The 18,231-nt window shown below is 47.4% G+C and overlaps 1 protein-coding gene across 1 annotated transcript in view; it reads left to right on the top strand.

The window, feature by feature from the left end:
• LOC140319796 (aryl hydrocarbon receptor-like) overlaps positions 1–12,457 on the top strand; it is a 42,477-nt gene extending 30,020 nt beyond the window's left edge. Inside the window, exons 5-11 of the mRNA XM_072397583.1 lie at positions 1,661–1,793; positions 2,158–2,291; positions 2,839–3,041; positions 3,247–3,356; positions 4,936–5,077; positions 5,149–6,682; positions 9,686–12,457. Coding sequence (XP_072253684.1) covers positions 1,661–1,793; positions 2,158–2,291; positions 2,839–3,041; positions 3,247–3,356; positions 4,936–5,077; positions 5,149–6,682; positions 9,686–9,835 — 2,406 coding nt within the window. The 3' untranslated portion in view covers positions 9,836–12,457. The remainder of the gene's footprint in view (positions 1–1,660; positions 1,794–2,157; positions 2,292–2,838; positions 3,042–3,246; positions 3,357–4,935; positions 5,078–5,148; positions 6,683–9,685) is intronic.
• Positions 12,458–18,231: the final 5,774 nt, after the last annotated feature.

Here is an 18,231-nt window from a genome sequence, read left to right as displayed (position 1 = left end):
CCACAGAGGCTCAACCAGAGGCTGGGTGTAGATGGATGTTTGCGTGCAACATGTGGCAGGATCAGCTCAGGGGTCTCCACTGTCTCCTGCAACCTCCTCGTCTTAGACAACTGCAACGAGACCTCGCCTATTATTAGGTTGGCCTTTTGTGGAAAGCAGCGGTCACAGCGGCGTGCTGCAGAGAGCAACACGATGCTGCAGCCCAGCTCAGACTGCCGTGAGACCGGCTCTGCGTGATGCTGCTGGGGCTGATGACCCTCGACCTCGTAGCACGAATTCAGCCACCGTAAAAAGTGTGTTACATAATGCAGCGAGCAGGGGATGTACGCCACACACTGATAAAGTCCTGAGATCAGTGTCTGTGTTATTCTGTAATCATTAGTTCATCAAAGAGGAGAGACGGGCACAGCTTTTATATCTGTTTCCTGGAACCTTTAAAGTGTCCTGATCAACAGTTCTGCAGCTTTCTGAAGCTCTTTCAGTTTTTCTTTGGACATTTTCTGCTTTTTCCCTCATCTTCAGTCCTTGTTCCTGAGCATTTTCAGTGTTTTTTCTTTGTTCAGCCACTTAACTCTGAGCTATGAAGCATTCAGGCAGAAAAAAGGCTCCTAACTCAAGGGATGAACCAGTGTTGTGTCGACACAGAACAGACAACTTAGCAAAGAAGCCATTTTAAACTGGATCTTTAGGCACTTTGTTACAAAGACACATCATTTGTTCCCATTTCTTTAGCTGCATCTATGAAAAACAGCAAAGAAAACACAGTTTGACAGACAGAAAATAGGATTTCTGCAGCAACAAGGTGATTCCCAAAGAGCTATTAGCTGAAAACTTGGCATATCTCAGCATGGTGTGCAGTGTGTCCTTAAAACATTTGAGGAAACTGGACAAGTGGAGGACAAAAGAAGAAGTGTCAGGCCTAAAAAACTATCTACAGCAGATGAACAGGATCTGAAAGTGATGTCCTTAAGAAAGAGGAAAAAATCCAGCTGTGACCTGACAGGACCTGAGAGATGCATCTGGACCTTCAGCTGATCCATCTACTGTTGGCCCAAGCCTCATCAGAAATGGTCTCCATGGAAGGGTGGCTGTCAAGAAGCCGTTCTTAAGGAAGGGAAACAGGGAGAAAAGGCTGAGCTGTGCCAAATGACACAAGAAGTGGACTGAAAATCAGTGGCAACAGGTCTTATGGAGGGATGAATCCTCCCCAGAGCCCGGACCTCAACATTATTGAAGCAGTGTGGGATCATCTGACAGAGAACGGAACAAAAGGCAGCCCACATCCAAAGAAGAGCTTTGGGATGTCCTTCAAGAAGCCTGGAGAACTATTCCTGAAGACTCCTTAAAGAAATGACAGAAAGCTTGTCTCAGAGGGTTCAGGCTGTGTTGGAGAATAAAGGAGCTCAGACCAGAGATTCACTTTAAAGCTGTTGAGAACTGATAAAAAAACTCTGTTTCTGCCTCAGATTCTGGGTTTATGTTCATATTTAACATGTTTCAGTGAATCTCTGCAGCTGCTTCCTGTTTTTATGGAAGTTTATAAAGAAATGAGGACTTTATAGAATCATGTAGTTCTGTTGCGGTTGTGTGTAATCTTCTCTACTTCTGTGTAACTTTTTCCTTTCTGCAGAAGCTAATTCCTCCTCTTGTTCTTCCTCAGACTGACGTCATGCACCAGAGTGTGTTTGAACTGGTTCATACGGAGGACCAGCAGGAGCTCAGGAGAAACCTGCACTGGGCTCTGAATCCTCCTCCTCCTGCAGCATCTTCTGCTTCCCAGGAGTCCCCTCAAGGTGGTCTGCCTCTGTCCTTCTGTAGGAGGCAAAAAATCTGCCGCTTTAATTCGGTCCGAAGCTCTAAGCTCAGGCTTCAGAGTCTTAATCCAAAGTTCAGCCAAGTTAAAGTTGTGTCTTCAGCTTCTTTAGCGAGCACACAGCCAAACATCAACAGTGTTAAACTAAGACCTGCCTCAGGTCTCTGGGTTTAAGATGCTGTGTGTGTTTAGGCTAACACTCACAGTCCAGCTCTCAGGAACTGGTTCCTGTTTCAGATCCAAACACTCTGACCTGGCTGCGGTCGGCGGTAAAATGTCGGCTCCAGGTAAGAGGCGGCAGCAGCGCTGGCTTTAATGTGGCCCGTTGTGTTTCTGTCACACAGAGACGGAACCTGACAGCAGCTCGGCTTTGGTCACCTACAACCCTGAGCAGCTTCCTCCGGAGAACTCCTCCTTCCTGGAGAGGAGCTTCGTGTGTCGTTTCCGCTGCCTGCTGGACAACTCCTCCGGCTTCCTGGTGAGTTTCTGACAGCCTGCGAAGCAAAGCTGCAGCTGCCTGCTTGGTTTAGCTCAGGTGCTGTTCATCCTGCTCATGGCACAGATAGAACTCAGCCTGATTTCCACCCTAAATACCTTTTTACAGCTTAGGAAAAGGTGCTTCCAGCTCAGAAAGTGCATTAAAGGAATATTCCTTTAAAACTACACCAGTTGCTTCTTAATCTCGTCTGAGTTTAAACCAAGAAAATAAATTTTACAATAAAACAGACGTTTTCTGTGTCTGATAAAGACAGATAAGTGTGAAATAGCTGCTTCCTGCAGCAGGAAGAGTCTCTTCACTAAGAACCGTGTTTTATAGCGTGATGTTTCTCTCGCCTTAACTGGGATCGTTGTTTGTGAGCTGAAGCAGTGCAGCAGCAGGGCGAAAAAGGGCCGTGAATACAGGCCGTGAAAGGCTGGAGGTTCATCCTCCTCCTGGTCTTCAGCATCTCTCTGAACCTCCTGTTCATAAACCAGTGAGTTGGAACTGAGGAGGTGCTGACTGGACTCGTTTACTCCCTCTGCAGGCTTTGAACATCCAGGGAAGGCTCAAGTTTCTGCATGGACAGAACCAGCGGCAAGACAACGGAGGAAAGGCGCCAGCGCAGCTCGCCCTGTTCGCCATCGCCACCCCCCTGCAGCCGCCGTCCATCCTGGAGATCAGGACCAAGAACATGATCTTCAGGACCAAACACAAGCTGGACTTCACGCCTCTGGCTTGTGACGCTAAGTCAGCACTTTTTCATGCTTTCAGTAGCTTAAATCCCGGCTCACATCGTGTTTTTGGGTCAGGGTCCGAGATAATAACCAAGCAGTAATGAACTAATGCCTGATTTATGGAGGAAAAAAGCCTCGGACTCAGTCAGATTAAACTGTCTTTCTTTCAGCCGTGCAGCACAGAGTGTTTGCATGAATGAATCTGATCTTTTGTTCAGAGGGAAGATCGTTCTGGGTTACACCGAGGCTGAGCTGCGGGTTCGAGGGTCGGGCTATCAGTTCATCCACGCCGCAGATATGTTGTACTGTGCAGAGAACCACGTGAGAAGTAAGTACCGATCCTGAGATGATCGGGTTGAACAGACATCTAACATCATGAGCCCTCAGTTTTTATGGAGTGGAAAATATATCCATTAACTAAGATGTTTGACTGTGATGAAGTGAAGCATCTTAGTGTGAAATAAGGAGCATCATCAGGTCCAGAAGCATTCAGGATAAGACCAAAGGAACTCCTCTTCAGCTGAGGTGGTTTCAGGTCTGATGAGGTGTTAATAAACTGTTAATAAACTGTTAATACACTGTTGGCTGCATAGATCTGAGCATCTTTAGAGGTCTGATCTGAAGAAGCCTTTCTGCACATCAGGAGGAATGGAAACAACTTTGAATCTGACCTGCAAAGAGACTCACCGGCTCAGAATTAATTTAAATTCAGTTTCTGGTCCAATTCATATGAAGCCAGTTTATAAAGAAGCTGCGTCGCTAAGGAAGCCAACAGATTATATATTAACATCATAGAACTGCCCTCATATCAGCCTGGATGCTGATGGACGCCGCTGCGGTTTGACTCCTTGGTCCTGACAGATAAAGTCGGGCAGGTCTGGCCCAGCGAGGTCACAGAGTTCAGGTAGCTTTCATAAGTAATCCTGCTGGATTAGGGAGGAGATTGAGCAAAGCTGCAGAGCTTCCAGGGGAAAGGATATGGCCCACAAATCCACAACATGAGCAAAGCAGCAGCGATGATCCACAGCAGCGACTCTAAAACACGGGGGTCGGTGCCGTTTTATCAGCGTGTGACAACAGGAAACCAGCAGCGTCCAGCGTGTTCATCACTAACCCGACACCTGAACACATCTGAGCAGTTTTCATGACTGGCTTTAGAAAAACGTTCGGTTCAATTGGACCGAACAAAAGGAGGAGCAACCGACTGCATGATGGAAACATCTCTGCCATGTTTGAGCTGCAGTTAAAGTGAAATAAAAGGTCAAATTCACTGGTGGAAGGTGGTCATAAAACTTAATCCAGGCTGTTTTAAGGCAGAAAAACTGCAGCTCAAACATGGCAGAGACGTTGGAGCTGCTTCCATCATGCAGCTGGTTGCTCCTCCTTTTGTTCGGTCCAATTGAACCGAACGTTTTTCTGCCTTAAAACAGCCTGGATTAAGTTTTATGACCACCTTCCACCAGTTTGAGTCCAACTCCAGCTTTGAAATTACTTTAAAATCTGTTGCTCGTCAGGAGTTAAACTTCCACTTGAATTCCAGATGATTCCCAGAAAATGGGCACCAACGGGTTTTCAGTGCAGGCCCAGTTCTGCTCCTCAGGAAGACTCCAGGAAAGTCATATGAAACATGAGAAGTCGCAGGTCCTGACCCGCTGCAGGTTCTGCTGCAGGTTCTGCTGCAGGATCTGTTGCAGGTTCTGCTGCAGGTTCTGACCCGCTGCAGGTTCACAGACCCGCTGCAGGTTCTGTTGCAGGTTCTGCTGCAGGTTTGCAGACCTGCTGCAGGTTCTGTTGCAGGTTCTGTTGCAGGTTGTGCTGCAGGTTCTGCTGCAGGTTCTGACCGCGGCAGGTTTTAAAATCATTTGAAAGCATGAACATGACTTTACTGATTGTGGGTTTGTGTTCAGTGATGAAGACCGGGGAAAGCGGGCTGACCGTGTTCAGGCTTCTCACCAAGGAGAACCGCTGGAAATGGGTCCAGGCCAATGCCCGGCTGGTGTATAAGAACGGCAAACCAGACTACATCATCGCCACCCAGAGGCCCCTCATGTGCGTTCCCAGCTCTGTTTTTGGATCCTGAGTGAATTGCTGGGTTTTAACGCCTCTGTCTGATCTTACAGGGATGAGGAAGGAGGAGAACACCTGCGGAAGCGCTCCATGCATCTTCCCTTTACCTTTGCCACAGGCGAGGCCCTCCTCTACCAGTCCAGCCATCCCATCGCAGGTTTTAGGGATGGAAGCCAGGAGAAGCCCGGCAGCAAGTCAAAGAAGAGCCGCACAGACCGGCTGATGAGGGACGGTCTGGACCCCGGCTCGCTTCTCGGGGCGCTCATGAGTCAGGACGAATCGGTTTACGTTTGCCAACCAGCGCCGGAGCCCAAGATGTCGCTCCACAGCAGCTTCTTTGGAGAGCAGATGGACTTCTCAGTCTCTGAGCCCTCCAGGCAGAACCGGAGCTGGGACGAGCCGCCGAACGGAGTGCTGGGCTTGGGCCTCACGGAGCCCGGCAGCAGCTTCGACCCGCTGCTGGCTACTCTGGACTCGCTGTCTCCGGAGGGCCAGCGGGTCGTGGACGCAGAGGAGGGCGGCTGCTCAAACCGCGAGCTGTTCGGCGCTCTGGAGGGGCTGGGGCTGAGCGCCGAGGACCTGGAGCTGCTGCTGCTGGACGAGCGGATGATCAGAGTGGATATGGACCCCGAGCGCGTGCCCACGCTGGACGACCTGCTGACAAACGACGAGATCCTGTCCTATATTTATGACTCCATAGAGGGGAAGACGGACTCCACAGAGCAGCTGCTTCAGAGCACCACAGCTGGAACCTCCACAGCAGCCTCGCCTCCCCAGAGTAATCCCACACCTGCTGCTCATGTGCAGTTTGCTCAGTGTAAGCCTGCTCTGGGGGGGCAGGCGCCCATCGTGCAGCTGTCCCAGCAGATGCAGCAGCACCTCAACATGCAAACGGGCAAAGTGGCACATGACTGGGGCCACTGCAGCGACTATGTGACCAACAGCATCGTTAAAGGAGAGCTGATGAGGCAGACTCTGCCCAACGGACAGTGGATCGCACAAGACATTTTAGCCACGGCAGGGATTCAGCTCGGACACTTGAACACGCAGCAGACCGTGTTCAAGGCCTCGGAGCTTCATCAGCAGCAGCCCAGGATGGCGAAGCAGCCGTGCCACGCCAAGCCAACGGCAGCCAGCCTGAACGGACTGTGCAGCGTCTCCGGCTCAGAGCACCCGGCAGGAAAATCCCAGTGGCAGGACTTTGGGTTCAGTGACAGTTTTGGCAGAAATCCCTGCCTTGATAACAGCCAGAAACCTCTCACCAGTGCGTCTTTAGAGTCGTGCACGGATTACAGCATGCCTGATCTCCACAGTGTGGATTACACCATGAGCGGAGGTGGTTTGTTTGGGAGGACCGGGCAGCAGCAGGGGGGTGAGTCCATGGTTTCATCCTTCCAGGAGATGAACCACAAGCTGCCGCTGGAGCAGGTCCCGGCCCCCTTAACTCAGGTCATCTCCAGCCTGTCGCAGTGCCCTCCGCCGAACTCCTCCCTGGAGCAGATCCTGGGAGTGGCCAAGCCCTGCCGGCAGCTGGACCATTACGGCATGGTGCTGTCCGACATCTGCCAGGAGCCCGACCTCAGCAAGGTGAGGCCTTCTTAAAACCTGCTCAACATGTGGACACAGCTGCATGTTAAAGGGCTTCATAACAAACGGCTCCTCAGCTCATTTTCCTGCTCTTAGCTGGTCTCGTTGTTCTATTTTCAGCAGGACTCTCCATGTTTGGTCAAACTTTATAGGAAGCCCTGAGGTTTCTGATCCATTTCCTGACTCTGACCTCTGAGATGTTTCTGTTTCTGTATTTATCAGACGCTTTTATCCAAAGCGACTTACAAATGAAGATATAACAGCTTTATAAAAAGCTAACAATAAGCTCCATAGAAGGAACCCAGGAGTCCGACTCTGTCAGAGGGGACAGAGTAGAGATAGGGTGCAGGCATAGAAGGAAGTGCAGAAAGATAAAGTGCAGAGATAGAGGGGGGAGGGAAGTACAAGGTAAGTGCTGGGATAGGAGATGCTCTCTGAAGAGCTGGGTTTTCAGGAGCTTCTTGAAGATAGACAGGGACGCCCCTGTTCTGGTAGCGCTCGGTAGGTCATTCCACCATCGTGGGACGACACATGAACAGAGTTTGGATTGTCTTAGGCGTGGTGTAGGAGCTGCTAGACGACAATCCTGGGACCAACGGAGGGACCCAGTTGGGACAGAAGCCTTTGCAAGAGCATTCAAGTAGATGGAGCCGTTCCATTAAGCTCTTTGGAGGCTGAGATGTTTCCTGTTATGTGTTTAATGTGTTTTCATTGTTTCATGCATGGACTCCTGGTCGGATCCCATCCACAATCAGTGCGGTCGGCCACATTGTGACATCACATGTGGATGGATAACAAACCCCGCCCATTTCCAAGTCAGCCGCTGAGAAGCTACTCCTTCCTGCAACACGAAGAAGCCGTCTGTGGCATCTTCCACGTTTATTTTTCTCATTCCGAGTAGAAAATACATTTTTTCAGGTTCTGTTGCTGGTTCTGCTGCAGAATCCAAAGAACATCAACAGCAGTAAGACGGTTCTGAGCAGTTCTGTTTGGAAACGGCTCCTCTTTCATCTTGTTTTAGTGCTTTTAGGAGATTTTAAGGCCTTCGGTGAGACGAGCCGAACGCTGGCGTGTTTAGTTGCTTAATGAGCTCTGATAAAACTGCTGTGATGATGCTGGAACCAAACCCGTTTCGGATGTTGTTAGAACTCACGCTGATGCTGCAGCTGCTGCATGAATACATGAAGGGAACCAGTGAGACTGAATGTAAGTTGTAGGTGTTGAGGCAGGAAACGCAGTCACAGTCTGAGGATGTAACCAGATCTCTGTTGGTTTGGTGATTCCTAATTAACCAAAGGAGTGAGCGAGTTTGGTTAATTAGGAATCCTGTGATGGACGTGTCCAGGTTTAGGGCCTAAATAACTCGTCCTGTGGCTCTAATCTCTGCAGAGGCTGAATGTTTGGGAAGGAGTCGCTCAGAGTCCATTCGCAGCACATTAAATGGACCCATCACAGGACCGAGGATCCCACTCCGAACCGCTTAATATTTGGATTCAACGCAGATTAATTTGCTCCTTCAGCAGCTGCTGGACTTCAGTCAAATCGTCAGTTTAAAGCTTTTCTAACTGATCGTCCCCAGAAAGTCTGACTAATTCAAAGGCAGGAGCCCCACAGGGCCGTGTTTTATTTCCCAGTGTTTGTGGATTAAATCTGTCAGAAAGCCAGAAGCTGTTTCTAAGGAGTTTAAACTCAGTCCTCAGGTGTTTGAGCTCCATGGAGTTGCTGCCTTCAGGTATAAAACGGTTCTTTGTTGGGATGGGATGTATCACTGGACCAAAGCCCCCCCTCTGTGACGCTGAGCAGGATGGGGGGGGGTAAAGACCCAAGATGGTTGGTGTAAGAGGTTTAACGGAGCTGCTGGAGCCGACTGTAATCGAATTATCTGAGCTAACAGGGTGCAGTGGCCCCCGTAGGAAGCCCTTACAGGTGGGGTCGCCCCGTGTCAGGAGGTCAATGCCCTGCAGGTGGTTTAAAGTGACTCCATTAGAGGCGTCTCACCTGAAAGGGGAGTAATGAACTGAGTTGTGTGCCGATGGCACGATGAGTCATAATGAGTCTACGCTCTGACCTTTTACTTCTAACGATGGACCTGAACCAGCAGGGCTTCTGCCAGCATTTAACACTCGGTTTGTCGCATCCTAACAGCACAGAGCGCACGCCTTAAGCCGGTTACAGACTGGATCCTGGATTTACCTGGTAAATACTGAGCCGTCTTCTGCAGCTGTAACAGCTCCTCTGGCTGCCCTTAGCCGCCCGCATCAGATCCAAGTCCCTGATGTTAGCTACAAAGAGCTTAATGGAACGGCTCCATCTACTTGAAGGCTCTTGCAAAGGCTTCTGTCCCAACTGGGTCCCTCCGTTGGTCCCAGGATTGTCGTCTAGCAGCTCCTACACCACGCCTAAGACAATCCAAACTCTGTTCATGTGTCGTCCCACGATGGTGGAATGACCTACCGAGCGCTACCAGAACAGGGGCGTCCCTGTCTATCTTCAAGAAGCTCCTGAAAACCCAGCTCTTCAGAGAGCATCTCCTATCCCAGCACTTACCTTGTACTTCCCTCCCCCCTCTATCTCTGCACTTTATCTTTCTGCACTTCCTTCTATGCCTGCACCCTATCTCTACTCTGTCCCCTCTGACAGAGTCGGACTCCTGGGTTCCTTCTATGGAGCTTATTGTTAGCTTTTTATAAAGCTGTTATATCTTCATTTGTAAGTCGCTTTGGATAAAAGCTTCTGATAAATACAGAAACAAACTTCTGTAGTGTTGCTTGAAAGCCTTTAAGTTCACTAATGTGAAAATCCTGCTTCTGTAGCGTAAATTACATCAAATCAAAGTACGAATCCTCACAGTTTAAACTACAGCTGCACTTCCTGCCTTTTAATCACGCAGGAAACGGTCGGGTTTGTTTCCCAAAACGTGCACATCTGCAGGGTTTATCTGCAGCAGGGAAGCAGGTGTGAACGCTCAGCTGCTAATGATTTCTGTTCCCCCCCCCCCCACAGATGGAGAACGGCTGCATCCTCAGCACTTCTTACCCCAGCGGCTGTGCAATGCCCAACGGGACCGCGCCGGCGCCCCCTGCTGTCCAGGTGACCGTCCCCGAGACTCTACCCAGCCTCCCCGACCCCCCGGTCACCGGCTTTTACCTCTGACCGTGTGGCCGGGAGCAGGCATGTAGCAGGACACTGGAGCAGCCTTACGCCTGCAGGCCGGCGGAGGAGGCGGGGGCCCACGCTCCGGTCCTCCATCTTCTGGTTGCAGGGTTGCTGTTGTTCAGTGTTTGGAGTCATATTATCATACGAGTTCTTTGTTTACATCGATGCAGTTTATTTAAGGAAGCAGAGAAGGAAATATGAGTCATAAAGTTTTATAAATCTGCATTCAGATACACTGTAAGGCATCATTTAGATACCATCCAGTCAGTGTTATTAATTATTCTCATGTATAGTTTTATGTTGAAAGAGAAAGACACCCAGGGAAGACACCAGCGTGTCGAAGTGGAAGCAGGGAATCGAGCCGTGTCCTGTTGCCACGGTGAATGAGTGGAAATCGTGTGGCTGATCCTGTGAGACCCAGTATGATTTTCAAAGTGCCGTTCAGGTGTTTCTTTGTGTGTTTTACAAGCAGGGAGGGACTTTTCATCAGAGTAGCCAAAAACAAAAGGAGATTTATAACATGCAGTGGACGTTGGAAAAGGTTTGGAAAGGTAGTGACGCCACATCTGTCCTTAAACCACGAGTGGCTCCTGCCAGCCTTTGGTTTGCATCACAGTCAGGAGTCTGTGGTTCATTCTGTAACGTTTAAACATCTGCGTTAGGTTTCCATTCACTGTGAAGCAAATCTGAAGCGACGCTTTAAAAAGCCACAGAAACTAAAGTGAATCAGGTGTTTGGTGGTTTGAAGGAGCAAAAACTCGTCAAGTGGGACCAGATGGTGGCTGTAATTCAGTAGAAGAAGTAGTCGTCCTAACAGGAAGTTAACCTGGAGGAGGACACAACAACAGCTGTGGTGGACATCCAGAGGAGGAAAATGGAGAGAGCTCTTCTTCAGGATTTGCTTTTATCTCTGGGAATATGTGGGGTGGGTCAGTCACCAGAAACGGATCATTTTAACCTTTGCAGGTCAGGTTCACAGAGGTTTCTGTTCCCCTGATGAACAACCTTGAGAGGGTAAACTTTTTGTGCACATTAGTGGCGTTTCTTTGGATTTTTCACCTTTTCTTATTCACACCTTCTAAATCTGATAGGAGAGCTGAGAACCGAATTCAGTGGGAGGAAGCATTCAAACTCCAGAGAAAAGCTCTGCTGAGATTTGAACCAGGAGTTTATGATGGTTTTCAGTCCGGTGCAATAAGAGCGACTAAGTTAAGTCGAGGCTGTATCCTTCCTGAAGTAAGCTAACGCTAAAGTGAACAGCTGCACAGCACATGAGGCTGATAACCCACTCACTGGGTGGAGGAATCGGCTGATGAGCATCTCCTCAGAGCACATTTATTCTGATCTTTATGGGAAGACGGTGCAGAGCAGCAGGAGTTACTTTTCCAACGACTCGAAACCAAAGAGGGAAAAAGGGTTTTGGGTTCTCTGCTGTTATACTGCAGCAGTTCTGTTTGTAAAGTAAAGAAAGAAGTCTGAGACCACAGAGATGAAGATCAGCTGCCTCTCAAAGTTTACATTCTAGAGAGATCCAAATGACAGCGTTAGTTCTACTTAAACCAGACTTTAAAATGCATGTAAACATGTTAGTCCAACTAAAATCCTACAAATGGAAACTTGTTCAAGCTCCAAAGTTCCATCATTTACTAAAAGTGTTTATTAATCCAGCCGAATTCCCCACAAAGCAGCAGAAACTGGGGCTGAAATCATCCCATTAAGGCTTTGTGTTAAAGCGTTTCCAGACTGTCGCTCTGCTCTGATAAAATCCTGATTTATACCCACAGAATCACCGTTAAAGTAGCTGAAAGACAGCGTCTGAGCGGTGAGTTCAGCTGGATTACACGGAGCAGGAGCTCCCACAGAGGAGCTTAAAGGCAGCAGGAGGTCACACAGACTTCAGTCGGTAACTGCGGTTTTCACCCTCTTGTTTCCCACCTCCAGCTTATCACTGAGCAGGTCAGTTTGGGGGTTTATTTGAACCCAAAAGTAAAAAATTATCATTTTATTGGTGGAAAACTCTATGGGAAACAAGTGGATATTCAACTCTGAAAGTTTGAAATCTAACGTGATGGCCTGGTGCACAAAATGTGGTCATAGCTGCAGTAATAAAGAGTTTATTAGTACTTCTGCTGGTTAGTAACGTCCAGCATCTATGTTGCTTATAAAGGCTCAGGGAGCAAATCCTACTGGTTCAGATCAGCAGCTGCGAGCTCCAGCTAACATGTGAGACTAATGCAAAGCAGCACCAAGCTTTTCTGCTGCAGCTTACATGAAGCTGCGCTGGATAAATAGAGGTTATAAAGACGTTCTGCGGTTTAAACATGCTGTTTTTCTTTGTTCATTTGTTCTGAATATTCTTTATGTTGATGGTTGAACTCTGCCGGGGAGAACAGGCAGCAGGCTCTCATTAAAAGGTCATTTGGGTGTTATTACGTAGCTTTTCTGTACTTTTGGGAATCATCTTACGCTACATATTTGGAGGAAATGACCACATTGTACCCCAAGTTATTTTTATGGTGCAAAATGACACGCAAAAAGCTTCAGATGCGTATAAATGGCACGCAGAAAGCTTCAGATGCGTATAAATGGCACGCCAAAAGCTTCAGATGCGTATAAATGGCACGCCAAAAGCTTCAGATGCGTATAAATGGCACGCCAAAAGCTTCAGATGCGTCTAAATGGCACGCTAAAAGCTTCAGATGCGTATAAATGGCACGCCGAAAGCTTCAGATGCGTATAAATGGCACGCTAAAAGCTTCAGATGCGTATAAATGGCACGCCAAAAGCTTCAGATGCGTATAAATGGCACGCCAAAAGCTTCAGATGCGTATAAATGGCACGCCAAAAGCTTCGGATGCATCTAAATGGCACGCCAAAAGCTTCAGATGCGTATAAATGGCACGCCAAAAGCTTCAGATGCGTATAAATGGCACGCCAAAAGCTTCAGATGCGTATAAATGGCACGCAGAAAGCTTCAGATGCGTATAAATGGCACGCCAAAAGCTTCAGATGCGTATAAATGGCACGCCAAAAGCTTCAGATGCGTATAAATGGCACGCCAAAAGCTTCAGATGCGTCTAAATGGCACGCCAAAAGCTTCAGATGCGTCTAAATGGCACGCCAAAAGCTTCAGATGCGTCTAAATGGCACGCCAAAAGCTTCAGATGCGTCTAAATGGCACGCCAAAAGCTTCAGATGCGTATAAATGGCACGCCGAAAGCTTCAGATGCGTATAAATGGCACGCCGAAAGCTTCAGATGCGTATAAATGGCACGCCAAAAGCTTCAGATGCGTCTAAATGGCACGCTAAAAGCTTCAGATGCGTATAAATGGCACGCCGAAAGCTTCAGATGCGTATAAATGGCACGCCGAAAGCTTCAGATGCGTATAAATGGCACGCCAAAAGCTTCAGATGCGTATAAATGGCACGCCAAAAGCTTCAGATGCGTATAAATGGCACGCCGAAAGCTTCAGATGCGTCTAAATGGCACGCCAAAAGCTTCAGATGCGTCTAAATGGCACGCCAAAAGCTTCAGATGCGTATAAATGGCACGCCAAAAAGCTTCAGATGCGTATAAATGGCACGCCAAAAGCTTCAGATGCGTATAAATGGCACGCCGAAAGCTTCAGATGCGTATAAATGGCACGCCGAAAGCTTCAGATGCGTATAAATGGCACGCCGAAAGCTTCAGATGCGTATAAATGGCACGCCAAAAGCTTCAGATGCGTATAAATGGCACGCCAAACGCGCAGGAAGTAGCGTGTTGTTTAAACGCATTGCTAGGAGGAGGAGGACGGGTGATCAGTGGAATCTGTATGTTTTCAGATGCAAACAGGAGCTTCATGAATGTACAACAGGATGAGAAGTTAAGCCAGAGTCAGAGCCACCGAATGCAGTTCTTCAGTCATCACATACTTCCTGCTTTGCGTTGTATTTGAATGCATCACACGTCATTTTTCCATCACCAAACGAGAATGTAATGTTAAGTCCTCAGTGATCTCGTTGTTGAACGATGTTCAACGAGATGAATCTGTTCTGTTTGGAAATATATATAAATACAGAAGATTATGGTTAGAAATATCCTGCACTTTATTTCAAGCAGCCACTAAATGAGGAAGTTTTATGAAAACAGACTTTTTATTCTCTACTCTTCTTCATATCTGACGTTTCTGATGCAGGATAGTTGGTTTTATTCTTGTTTTTGGGTCCACTTCAGGCAATTGTTTCATTTTGTTCTTTATCTTTCTCCACTTGAATTATTTGCTTGTCGATCATCTCAGACCTCTGGGTGAGTTTTCATTGTTAGCTCCACCTGACCTGATAGAGGAAGTCGCTTTATTTATTGTGTCTATAGCAAGAAGTCGTCGGTGTATCGGGAAAGAAAGGAAAACGTCTGGTCTCCCGCAGATATGAGGCGTTGGTTTGTCTCCTGAAAGAATCAGCGAATCCAGACCAAACTCTGTGAAATGAATCCATGTTTTTAAAGAGAAGCTACGGAAGCCCTGAAAGACAAATGAAAAAAGCAAAGTGTTTGTTTTTGTAATACTCTTCGCTGCCACAAGAGGGAGTCGGAGCCCACTTTGGTGGCTCATTGCCAGTTTTCTTAAACAGCAATCAAAGTCCAAACTGAACCCAACCTGATTGTTCGAATGTTCCCACGAGCCGAACAGTCCGTGGTCAAAGAAGAAGTAAGACGCGACGTGATGCAACACGATAGGCTGACACACTGAAACTTTTGCCTCGAAGACTTTTCCTGGGCCCAGATCTGTGATCGTCGCCCTCTGGTGGCAGAGAAGAGAAACACTGAATGAAAACCCAGAGATTTGATGGTTTTTCTGCGCCTCTCGGGGCTTCCGTGGAGGTCTGACATCATGTGATGTCACTGTGTCGTCAGAGGAGATTTAGATGTAAACAAACCGGATGCACAAATATGATATTAAACCAGATTCGTCTGACTTGTTATCCGACAGCAAAACGTTGGTGTTTTTCTTTTTAAAGGTAGCAAACAACACGAGGTCAGTAAGTTAAAGTCCAGACAGGCGCAGTAACACTAAAAAACCAAATGTTAGTAAGAAACAGAGATCTCTACTGGAAGGACACCGTTCTGAATGTCTCTTTTCACAGTGAGACGACAGGAACGTGACAAGCAGAATTATTTCATGAAGAAAAACTTGCTGAAAAGAGATTTCCATTTTATTGTTGAGATAATGTCGTTATTATTAACATTAATATTATTTTCTGTTGAAATGTGATGCACACGTGGAGGTCGTTTCTTTTTTCTACAGCAGAAATGTTTGCTATATTTAATATGATTGATGTGACTTATTAACAAGGAGAAAAGAAAAGAGGTGTATATAAAAGCTAATGTACATAGTTATACGTCGGGTGTCATGTTTTAAGCACACTTTTTAAAAAACACATCCTTTAATTGATTTCTTGGTTGTTTTTTAATTGTAAATACTCTCATCACGACACGCTGCGACAGCCTGGGGACGGTGCCATACTGCTGAGAGTCGATAACGAGGCTGTTACGTTGGAGTTTAATTTAGTCTTTTTTTCTAGCCACATGCTAATTATAACATGCTAATCAGACGAGGTGAACTGTAGACCCGACCAGTGACTAACTGTCTCAGATGTTTGGTTTTCTCCCCCTGAGATAAAGGATTTCTGCCGTCACATCTACGTCTCTGAGGGTTCACGTGGACAGGAAGCAGCAGGGATGTTTGTCAGTGACTGCTTCCTGTTGACCCCTGACATGTAAAGGTGCTATGTGTAGCATTTCAGCATCAATAAATCGTTACCACATTCAATCGGTGAAGTCTGTGTAATTACTGAGAGCTGAAAAGAGCCGGAGCTGTGCATGTTTTACATGTGAACTCCTGAGGCGCAGCAGGGATACATCTCAAACATGTGGGGCAGCAGGCCCCCCTGATAAAGGGCTGAACAGTCAGAAAATGGCTTCCTGGGTGTTAACCTCAGTTCTTCTTGATGAGAATCCTGGTTCTAAAACAGCTAAAACATTTAGCTTTAAAACATGTTGCTTTCCTCACAGAAATCACATGAAAACAGATGCAGCTACAGGATGTCTGAAGCTATATGTGGTCCAGCTTCCTGTCTTTAATGTGGTGACGCGGGTCGAACTGGATCTGGTGTGTTTCTCTGCTCTGGTCCAGTTCTTTCTTACTGTCTTGGTTTAGTCTCTGTTCTGCGTTCCTCTTCGGTAGTTTGAGCTTATTCCTTGAATTCTGTTTTAGTTTCCAGTCCTCAGTGTCAGATTCTGCTGGATTCTTGTCATCAGTAGTTCTGCATTTGGGTCCTTCCACAAAAGAACATGGTATTCTGATGTTAAACCAAGGAGATCCAGTCTGATGATGCGATCCAAAACCCAAAAACCTTCCAATGAACAGTCGGTGTCGGGGAAACCTTCCTGGTTTCATCCACCTGTCTCCTGTTGTTGCTCCACTCATCAACCCTCCTGAAACTCCTCCAGCTGAGGCAGAGACTCATCCCGACCCGGAGGGAGCGCTCCACCTCTTTCTGGTTCAGAACCACGGCCTCAGCTGTGGAAGAGCTGACTTTCATCCCGGCTGCTTCACACTCAGCTGGGAACTGAAAGCCAACAGAACCACATCATCTGCAGAAAGATGTAACCCTGAGGTTCCCAACCAGAACCCTCCTCCAGATCCTGTCCATCAGGACCGGAGCCGAGGGGCAGTAAAGTCACATTCAACTGGGAGTTAATCGTGATCCCTTCTAACCGTGACGGATTTCCTGTTGTAGGAGAGGACAGTTAAAGAGGATGACATCTCCCCAATGAACCCTCCCAAGTTTGACAAAATTGAGGACATGGCCCTGATGACCAATGAAGCCTCTGTGCTGAATAATCTCAAAGAGCGTTCTGCAGCATGGATGATCTACGTAAGATGAACTCACTAAAGAGCAAACGGAAACATTGGGAGTCACTTTTGTTGAATCTTAAACACTATTAACTTAAATTTAAACCTCTAAAGCTCTGACTGTGAAACAATAAGCTGCAAAAGGTGCCGACCTCAGATAAGAGGAAGGTACAGACGGGTGTTTTATGGGCTTTTTGTTTCTAAATGTTTCCTTCATCACAAAGACGGTGTGTTCACAACGTTAATAAAAGACTTTGAATATTTAATGTTGATGCTGATAAAACAGCTCTTTGGTTCCCTGTTCTGTTGAAAGCTCACCTCGGGGGGGAGGCTGCAACAGGAAAGGACAGGCAGTCACAACACGGCGTCCCGGGCGTTTTACACGCCAGTGACTCACGGCATCATCACCAACGCTGTGACCTCTGAAGACCGAGCAGAGGGGCTGTCTGTGAGGCTTTCAGCGATAGCTCAGGAAGTATCAAAGTTCTGCTGGAAGCAGCTGTTTCCGGCTGCCTGATATTGGGCCTAAAATCTGACGGGTGATGGAAGCCCAGAGCATCAAATCTTTCATGATGGAAAACCATCAACGATGCTCCGAATAATCAGATTTCTGACACTTTCAGCCAGGAAAAGTTCTCCTGGAAAGTTGAGCTGCAGGTTGATTTACTGGAACAAGTCTTTGACTCTGATGCCGTCTGAATGCTGCTCCAAAGGAAGGCATCTGACCACCTCCACATGTGTCGTGCCGTTCCACATCTGCATGAAAAGGGAACTTTCACAATCCTCAACTTTCTGCTGGATCTCACTGAAACGTCCAAATATTTAGAAATACACAGTCACCAAAGCATAGATGCACCCTGGTTCTTCACAGGAAATTCATTTACTTTAAGCTGCAGATAAAAATGTGAGACTGAGCATGAAGAAAACCACTAAAAGCAGTTTAACTTGAGTTGTAAAATGACTGATTTACTTCAGATGCAACAGAAAGTCTGAATTCTGCAGGAGAGATGCTTAAAGAAAGAAAAGAAACAGATATCAGAGGCTTTGAGGCTCACTGACATCACTGGAAAATCTCAAGCCTCGCAGTAAAGGGAACAAAACTGTTTGGGTAACAGCGAGAAAAGAGGTGAGAGGGATGTGAAGCAAAGACCACAACATGCACGAGTGGCCCTGCTTCTTTTTTCCTTCGGATAAAGACAAGAAAAGATGAAATGAGTCAGAGGATTTTCAGCCGGAGACTCAGTGAGGCGTCCTCAGGGCGAAGGAGCTTCAGGCTGAAGCTGTGTGGAGACACAATCCCGCCGTATTTCAGTCAAAACACAATGAAAGAACACGAATGCGCCCGAGGGATGTTGTCTCAGCTTTAATGCTGCAGACATATGTGGATAATAAGCAGCCAATTAGAGCTCCTCTGAAGCGGCGGGCGAAGGAGCTGCAGCCGAGTGCGAGTGAATCATCACCTCAGAGCATCTCTGAGTCCATCAGGAGCGCATTCA

Source organism: Leuresthes tenuis, unplaced genomic scaffold, assembly GCF_036924035.1.
Source record: "Leuresthes tenuis unplaced genomic scaffold, fLeuTen1.0.hap1 SCAF_12, whole genome shotgun sequence".
Lineage (NCBI taxonomy): Eukaryota > Metazoa > Chordata > Actinopteri > Atheriniformes > Atherinopsidae > Leuresthes > Leuresthes tenuis.
The sequence above is the reverse complement of the archived record's forward strand: the minus strand, read 5'-3'. Positions and strand labels throughout refer to the sequence as shown.